Source organism: Aspergillus brunneoviolaceus (genome assembly GCF_003184695.1).
Source record: "Aspergillus brunneoviolaceus CBS 621.78 unplaced genomic scaffold BO95scaffold_18, whole genome shotgun sequence".
Taxonomy (NCBI): domain Eukaryota; kingdom Fungi; phylum Ascomycota; class Eurotiomycetes; order Eurotiales; family Aspergillaceae; genus Aspergillus; species Aspergillus brunneoviolaceus.
Window position 1 is genome coordinate 139,394 of NW_020290748.1, and position 8,653 is coordinate 148,046.

General features: G+C 50.8%; 3 protein-coding genes across 3 annotated transcripts; all 3 read left to right on the forward strand.

Annotated features, from left to right (window-relative positions):
* The first annotated feature begins 1,898 nt into the window (after positions 1-1,898).
* BO95DRAFT_71068 (uncharacterized protein) lies at positions 1,899-2,910 on the forward strand. The gene is made up of 2 exons (XM_025592157.1): positions 1,899-2,138; positions 2,205-2,910. Exons 1-2 carry the CDS (start codon positions 2,081-2,083, stop codon positions 2,639-2,641), a joined length of 495 nt encoding a protein of 164 aa, XP_025444373.1. The 5' UTR covers positions 1,899-2,080; the 3' UTR covers positions 2,642-2,910.
* Positions 2,911-3,973: 1,063 nt separating this feature from the next.
* Positions 3,974-4,372, forward strand: BO95DRAFT_71080 (uncharacterized protein). The gene has a single exon (XM_025592158.1). The coding sequence runs from the start codon at positions 4,025-4,027 to the stop codon at positions 4,241-4,243; it is 219 nt and encodes a 72-aa protein (XP_025444374.1). The 5' UTR covers positions 3,974-4,024; the 3' UTR covers positions 4,244-4,372.
* A 1,207-nt stretch (positions 4,373-5,579) lies between these two features.
* On the forward strand, positions 5,580-6,983 carry BO95DRAFT_358039 (WSC domain-containing protein; the record flags this gene model as incomplete). The annotated part of the gene is made up of 4 exons (XM_025582385.1): positions 5,580-5,703; positions 5,753-6,052; positions 6,125-6,186; positions 6,246-6,983. 4 exons carry the CDS (start codon positions 5,580-5,582, stop codon positions 6,981-6,983), a joined length of 1,224 nt encoding a protein of 407 aa, XP_025444375.1.
* Between the last annotated feature and the right edge of the window lie 1,670 nt (positions 6,984-8,653).

Here is an 8,653-nt window from a genome sequence, read left to right on the forward strand (position 1 = left end):
AGAGAAAGCCTTTCCCAGCGTCGTCTCTCTTCTTTCTCGTACGGAGTACTACACATCACATCAATGTGTCGAGAACCCCATTTCTCTCACTGGGCACCCGTCTGTCTACCCTCAAATCGAAGCCTCTCTCAGCTTGACAACCGGATCCCACATTACTAATCCCCTCCATCGAACACACAGTAACTTAATCCAGTCCTCCACAGCCGTACGTACCGGTAGTCCACAGTGCCCGTCTTGAGTACAGTTCATACACTCCATACATAGTATTTACGGCTTCCCAAATTTAGGACCAAAGCCTAGTAAGCCGGTGGATCAACTTACAAGCCACTAGAGCAAATTAAAAGTGTCCCACAAAGGGGGGTGTGGAGGGGGGCCGATGAGAGACACTATCCGATGACTTATTTAAAAGTTGTCTGTGGCTGCTGCTATTTTTCGCCTTACCGTAGTGGCAGGAGCCGAGCTCTTTGAGCGAACGGGAGTATTCATTAGTTGATGGGCATTATGAGCATTCCATTCTATTTTGGTGATGGTCATGCCGTCTGTCAGTGCTGATATGGAAATAGACGTTACGGGACGGAGTACTCGTAGATTGGGGATTGGATCCTTTGGCCCCGGAAGGGATTCTTTCCCCTTGGGTTGAGTTGGGTATTTGTGGTTGGAGGGTTGAGTTGGATTGTGGATGATAACTTATGGGGTTGCTGTGAGAGAGGGATTTTCGACTGGATTGTCACTGATATACGCCCTATGAATCGGTCTCTCTCTCTCTCTCTCTCTCTCACACACACACACACACACACTCCTTTCGCTTATACTCGTAAGATTGAGGGATGAGAGTGATCGGCGTGTGAGGGACTGACTAATCCGATCCTTGTCCACTTTTTATTTTCCATTTCCCCCCCTTCAGCCACTTCTCAGCCGCCTCGCTGACGGTGTTTCGGATTGGGGGGGGACCCGTGGATTACTCGGTCTGGGAGGGATCGTCTATTTGACTTCTGGGTGAGGTGAAGTGTGCCTGTATCGAAATTCCTCGTATAGAGATTTGTGGGAAGATGGCTGGCAGATCCTCGGACACTACGGAGTACAGTAAGCTAAGGAAACCATCGTCTTGCACCAGCCACATGTTGATGATGGTGATGATGATGGAGGTGGTGATATCCCGACGGAAGTCAATTAGGTTTTCCTCATTCTCTTGTCAGTGCCACTGTCATCCTTTTGGGGCGTGTTTCATCCGCGGGAGAGCCGTAGCTCCCGCAAACTTCCCCTTCCCCTTCCATCCCTCTTTCATTTCCTGTCTTGTTGGTTTTCCTGTGTCTTGATGTTTGAGGATTTCGCCCGACTGCTGATACTGCTGGTAGTCTGCCTCAGAAGCGATGGCCACAACAACACCGGAGCTCTGGAGATGAAGTGGTTTGTTTACTCGTACTCGTAGTTAGTTAGTTACTGTGATCTCAAAACCTAAGGACGGGATCTCGGAAGAGCAGCTCCAGTATTGTCGTCATCAACTCTCTTAGCTCGGCGCCGGTGCATGTGCCCAGCAATGGGGTAGATTTGATAACCCGCCATGGATTGGCTGACACGCAGCCCTGCACGAAGCCTACGGTGTACGGAGAGAGAAGTTAGTTGCTTGGTGATGCGTACAGTAGTAGGGCGCACCTCCAGGGATATAGCTGCATGTGCACACAACAATGGGAAGTTAATGCACGGGTGGATGAACATCCCATCCTTTGGAAGTTCCGAGGAATGGAGGAATGAACTCCTCAGCTCGCCAGCCCGCCAGCCCGCCAGCTCGGAAGTTGACTTCTCCGTTGCCCATCATCGAAGCACCACCAACAACATCCCCCACGTAATCATGATGCGCCCACCTACACAGCTGCATGGCTGGTCTGGAGATAGCCGAAGCTTGTCTGGCTGTCGTCTCCGCCTGAATGCTCCAATTGTACGCGGTGCCTGGGGGCTTTGACACGAGGATAATCGAACCTTGGAATGCGCTGGACGGTGCAGTGGACATTTCCTTGGGTGTGTCAACGGGACTGACCGGCTGAGCAAACCAACCCCCCCATCATCACTTCGCTCCACACCCATGGGCACACACACACCCCCACGGTCGCTCGTTCGAGTCCATGGTTTGGATGCTTCCAGTGAGTTTACGAAAGACGTGGTTCTTCTCACCTCCGCAAGGCACTGAAATCTATCCGAGAGTCTAGATACTCCTGGAGTTCTTTCCCGCCTGTTCCAGCCCCCTCTCGATCATCCCCAGCTCATCAAATACATCAAATACATGTTGTGTACATCACATCATACGCGGACAGCTCAACTCTGGTCAGCTCCGATCCCTTCTAGACCACGGTGTTCCGTCTTGTCTCGCCTGGGCTGCGACTCCACCGGTGCAGATTCTAAGACCAGCAGCTGTCCTGTGCGGTGGCGAGTGCTGCAGCAAGTGGTGCAGTGCAGTGCAGAGCAAATAATAATTGAATGCAATAATACTAAATCTGCCGTTCCCTCTTTCTTTCCTGGGAAGGCCACCACCATCATCGGCCCGGGGCATCAGTCACCGTCAACTGGGAACACGGGAAAGAAGACCTTTTTGCGGTCAGCTTTCAGGCAACAACAACACCCACTCTTTCTGGTTGTTGACATTTGACTACTTTCCTCCAAGCTAAACAGTTACTACTAGTATATTCTTCCAACCGAACAAGCCATCTCGATCGACCTAGTCAGCCCTGAACTGCCCATTTATCTCGACCAAGCAAGCTGTAAAGTAGGCCACGCAGTGCCTGATCAGCTCCCACCAATTGACAGCCCCGGATCTGCGTCCGTGGCCTGTTCTCAAACGCTGAATAACTTGGCTCGGGTACAAAAGTGGCTGACCCCGGCAGATCCATCTCCCTCCTACTTTCTCTCTCTCCTTACCATGCAATTTTGTACTGTACGTACGTACTGTCCTCCGTACTTTACGTACTCCCCCGCTGCCCGTCCGTCGTCTCTCGCCTAGCCTGTGTCAGACAGAGTGACGCACGCACGCAGGCAGAAAGAATAAATTCGCAAATGAAAGTCTGCCCCAATAAGACTGAAGTATTGTCGGTATTTCGGTAAGAAGGTCAAAACAGAAACAGAAGGAGGAAGAGGAAAATTGGCACCGAGGATCGCGGCCGCCCCCATCGCCCTCTCCCACTCTCAGGATGATGTTTCAGAACAAGGATCTATCGCACTGTGTCATGCAGCTAGTGACTGGATCTGTGCCGAATAAACATCGAGGTTTGCTTGGTGGGCTGCCGGTGCTCGCTGCGACTTTAAAATTCGGGGGGTTTGTGTGGTTGGTGTGGTTGTCTGGCCGGACTGCGCCTCAACAGTTGTGTGATTGTTTGAATTGTCAGTATGGTTCAGTTATACTCAGTAACAAGTGAGCATTGCTTCATTCCTTTGTTCAGATGCTGTTGCTGTTCTGTTGTTGTCGTCATAGACCTTTTTGGCCCCCCCTGGATCACCACTTGTGGCCCATTTGCTTCCTTTCCTGCCTTTTGTTTTTTTTTCTCCCACCTCCCTCCGTAGTAGGTCCAACTGCGGTGGCGCCGTATTGTAAGCATCCTGTTGAGGACTCCTAGCAGATCGGAATTTGGATACGGTCCACGTATGGATGTAGGCCGATGGGTACCAGATGGGTAAGGTACGAGGTGTCCACCACACGGTACTGGGGGCGGGAGTCACAAGTGGTTCCAGATACTTCTCTATCTTCGGCCTGAGTCTAATCTCGAGATCGCTCACTGTCAGTTAGTACTAGTGAGTGAGTGTCAGTGAGTGAGTGAGTGATAATACTAATTCTATAGATGGGGAGAGTTGTTTTTTTTCATATCAAGGCGGAGATCAACCAGTCCGTCCGTGGTTACCTAGCACCAACTCAAGATAGTCTCTCGACTTAGTACTTAGTACTTCGTACTTCCGTAGTGTCTATTTAGTAGTCTACGGATAGTGTCGACTGGATGAATCGAGGAGATTGCCTTAATGCTCCGTACCAGCAAAGACGCGTATGGTCCCGACGGTTGGTGAAGCCACTAAACCCGAATGTAGCCTGCAGGGCCCCACTCCCAAGCGGGTAAGCCGGATTTTTATTTTTATTCTTTCTGCCTCTTGTTTTTTTCTGTCCCATTCTTTTTTTGGTGTTGTGGTGTTTTTTCTTTTCTTTTCTTGTTTTTTCTTTACTTTGTTATTCAGTATCTCCCATACTTCAAAGTACACGAGAATGTAACTTATTGTATGCAGGCGATTCAACCAGAGACATCGCCATGGACTGTTTTTTCATTGCCTTTTCATGGTGGCAGTAGTGCTTGATTATTATCTACGAGTATCTGGAGTCCAATCTATACTACGTACCTACCGTACACAACAACACCAATTCTAGAGTGATGACTGGCTGACCAAGTGGAACATCGGGACTGAGCCGGATCTGGTCCCATCCTGGTTCTTACCACTAAGACTACGGTAAGACTAAGACTAAGACTCAGACTAACTAAGGACTAAGTCAGTGACTACGACGCCCGCCGCTTCTACTGTGCTGCTTCTGCTGCTGCTGCTGCTGCTGCTGGTGGTCCTGCTGCAGTACGGGTACTGGACCCGTTCGTCGTACCAGAAGAAGACACTAACTTCCTTACCCAGAGCAGTCAAACCAACTCTCCAGCTCCCCCCCATCTGTTTAGTTACTTACTTACAACTTGCTTGGATTTCTTGCTTTTCTTGCTTTTCTTGCTTTTCTCACCTTCTCTTACTCTCTTTCTTTCCCTCTTGTTCTCTTGTTCTCTTTCTAGACTCTAAGTGAGCTAGTTCACCAACTAACACGATCGCTTCGTTTGTTCTCTGTTCTTCCTTATCTGCGCTGTCTTTCCGGCTCCATACGATCGCTCTGTTCCTTGCCTAGCAAGCCATTCACTTCCCCCCCTCCCCTGTTCGGAGGTGACGATGCCGATAACCTGCTAATCCTACCGGTGTCGCCTCGAATCCTGTACCTCCGATTCTCTCCCCCCCCTCCTCTCCCCTCAATCTCTGGCTTTGAGTCCCTTCGCTTGTGAGAACGCCCCCTTCAATTGCTCGCCAAGTTTCCACTGCCTCTCGTTGTCTCAATTCGACCCGGAGCCGTCGTTTGGTCAAATCTCTGGTAGGTATCAGTGCTCGATGTGGCCGCTGGAGTTGGTGGCTGATCGACATTAGCTACTTTTACCTTCAACCAAGCCCAAAAGGAACCTTTGGCGGGACACCGATCCGACCAGCAATTGTGGAAGCTCTAGGTCGTCCCCGATCTCGGCACGGGCCTGGCGCATAACATTCTCCAACTTTGGGGAACCTGCAAACAATTTCTTCAGACCGACTGATCGGGTGATTCGAGGGTGTGGTGACTGCAAAGCGTGATACCTTTCGGACCAGTCGACTCGAATTAAGGAGGTCGCCGTCTATCCCTCTCGAAGATTTCACTTCACTCAGTCCGGTTGTTCGTAGCAGCAGCCTTGAAGACGACTTCACGTACGATACTTCAACTGCACTCGAGCATCTAATTCCCGGCATCTCCATTGCGGGTGCGATCGTTGCCTGCCATGCGGGCTCAGCTTGTGCTCCCGTCACTGCTCGGGGCGATCGCCTTACTCGCCTGGCCAGTGTCGGTCTCCTCATCTATCACCTACTGTTCGTCCGTGAACACGGGATCTTCCCAAGCCGCAAGTATGTCTTCGTTCATGGCAGCTTTCGGCTCGGTTCTAACCGTTGATAGATGAGAGTACGTTCCAGTCAAACGGTCTCTGCGAGGATCATTGCAGTTCCTATGCGTTCGGTATCCTGCAAGGCTACGACTGCTGGTGTTCGAACATTGTTCCGAATTCGGCAACCAATGTGAACAACTCGAAATGCAGCCAAGATTGTCCTGGGTATCCGGATGATAGCTGCGGAAGTACTTCCAAGGGCCTGTATGCCTACGTCGAAGTCGTCGGCAACCAGCCAACAGGCACCGCGACCGTCTCGTCCACTTCAACCACATCAACTTCGGTCAGTAAACCTCTTGGCCGGAATCTTTGTTATCGCACTGGTGAAGGATGTGCATTACGGGGCTAGATTGGGACCCGGTTCGATCAAGTGAAACCGCTAGGGACCACATCGTACTCGGTCGAGATATATGCTCTTGATAAGATTGTGGCGCATCCTAAACGAGTCGCGATTCGAAGAGATTGTACGAACAAGACCACCGCACAGACACTGACTTCTCTTAGACATCCTCGACACAATCGTCTTCTACGACATCAGCTGCCACTACAACTACTGGCCAGACTGTGTCGACCGAGACCAATGCTGGGGGTACGGTCAAGACGGTCACTCTTGAAGCACCACAGCCGACCGCGACGGCGTCCAGTACTGGCACGTCGTCCAAGTCCACTAGCAGCTCGGGCATGAGCTCGGGAACGATTGCTGGTATTGTGGTGGGATCCATTGGTGGTGCCCTTGCAATCATTGCTCTGATATTCGTTCTCTTCTTCGCCAAACGCAAGCAGCGTGCGAGCAGCCCTGATCCAAGTGTACAGAACATCCTACTGGACGGAAGACAAAGCAAAGGCTCACAGATGAGTTTCATGAAGGGCATGTTTTCCGATAACCATAGTCATACGCTATCGGCCGGATCGTCGATCGCCGCCCACCGTCTGCCGACCTTCACGGACAACCGCATGAAGACCGATACCGTTCTGTTTGCCAATGGTCGTCGTGACAGCGATGCATCGCTGCAAGACAACGAGGACTATTCTCGTCCTGTTCTACGGGTCAGTCATGTGTTTTGTTCTGATGATGCTATGTCTCAGGCTAACGATAATCCTAGCTCACGAACCCGGACTAGAGTATCAGTTGATGGCCGACCGAACCCGTCTCCTTGCGTTTGTTTCTATTGCATTTGCGCTCTCCTATGTCTCTGTCCATTTTCGATTTGCGTGTTTTCGGCGAAAACAGCGGTGTTATGATACCCATTTGTCACATAATCCTCTCGACATTTCACACACATTTTTATTCGACTGCCTTGGGAGATGATGATGAGCTCGACCCACCACACCATCTCCGCCACCGACCAACCACCCGGTTCCTCGCTATTTCTCCCCTTTTCCGCCGACCGAACCCCGCTTTTCCCAGCCAGCTCACTTATACTGACCAGCCAACCGACCGACTGCATTGCACCCCCTCTTTCTCCTCGATCATCTACGCGTCATGTATTTTTGACCGATGACGCCATGAACCTCGGTCGGAGAAAGGGGGAAAGGGGGAGAGAGAGAGATCCCAGAGGAGGATACTATCCCCAGCGACCTCACACAACCTCACACAGGCATCCTTGATCGGTTTGGGTCCGGAGGAAGAAGTCACGGTCGCTTCAGTGTTGCAGTGCAGTGCAATGCATGCAGGCCTCCCCCATCAATTGTCCGCTTGGTGTCGACAACCACACCTCCTTTCAACACCCCCTTAAACTCCTCTACAACCTATCCTCGCCATTTCAATGGTCGAAGTTCGTGTATATCGACACACAGGACCTGTGCCACCGGCACGGGCTGCAGTACATACTCTAATAGATTAGCAGAGTCCTGATATTATGCTCTTTGCCTTTTTTTCTTTTTCTTTTTCTGTTGTTACCGTTTTCTGTCAGTGTCAAAGCTAAGCTAAGCTGTACCTGAACCGTTGTTTTTCTTCCTGCGGCCATCTGTGCACACCTCGAAAATTGCATTGTTTAAGACATTTGTTGATTGGCCGGTGGCAGCTGTGCTGAGCACCATGCACCCAATGGGCCTGTAATATCCCGCCACCATGTGATCACCCTAGCTTCGATGTATGGACATTAGCTCGATTATTTGATATAGATCATCGTGAAATATACAGCCTGCGGTTGAACACCTGAACCACCTGGAAATTGTGTGCGGGTACATCCGTTCCACCAACCCATCGATGAGAAAACCTTCCTTTTGTCGAAACAAATGACGACACAGTTGGTGATAAACACGCGTGCGGTTCAAGGTTCCTGGACTTCCCTTCCGCCTCTGGTAGTCTAGTGGCCGGCTCTTTTCTCCATCGTCCCAGGCACGCGAGAATTTCCAGATGCCCACCCACTCTGCCCACCTGTCCCCACCCACTACTGAGACTTGTACATACTATGTACGTGTAGGGGGATCCATCTTCCTCCTGACTCGATCACTCACATCCAAGTGCATCCCATACATAACGACTAATTCCCTCATTCCGAGCCCGAGCCTCGAAAAAAAGAGAAGCGGGTACCTGCATTGACTACAAGTACAGTACATCTCAATATCTCCCTCGCCAGTCGCCACCCCGATCATTCCCTCACAATCGGGTGTTGGGGGGAGTGTAGAAATGATGTCATGGGTTTGATTGTGGATTGTGTAGCCACGGATTCCTTGCCGGTGGCGGTTTGTGCTGGATGATTCATTAAGCATGAGTTGACTAAGTTGCCGGTAAGTTCGCTTTCGTTTCAGATCTAACGTCAGGTGGTTGATCCAGGGTTTTGAGGTGGGATTTGGCTTCTTGCTTTGTGGGTGCGAGGGTGGTTTTCTTTTTGGTTGGATATAGGAGGGTTTTGGATTTGGGTCTTGCTGTTGATGTTGTTGTTGGTGTTGCTATTGGGGGGGGGGGG

Coding starts and splice junctions, on each gene's coding strand:
- BO95DRAFT_71068 (XM_025592157.1), top strand. CDS start 2,081: ATGGGCACACACACACCCCCACGGTCGCTCGTTCGAGTCCATGGTTTG. Junction 2,139..2,204: donor CCATGGTTTGGATGCTTCCA/GTGAGTTTACGA, acceptor CCGAGAGTCTAG/ATACTCCTGGAGTTCTTTCC.
- BO95DRAFT_71080 (XM_025592158.1), top strand. CDS start 4,025: ATGGTCCCGACGGTTGGTGAAGCCACTAAACCCGAATGTAGCCTGCAG.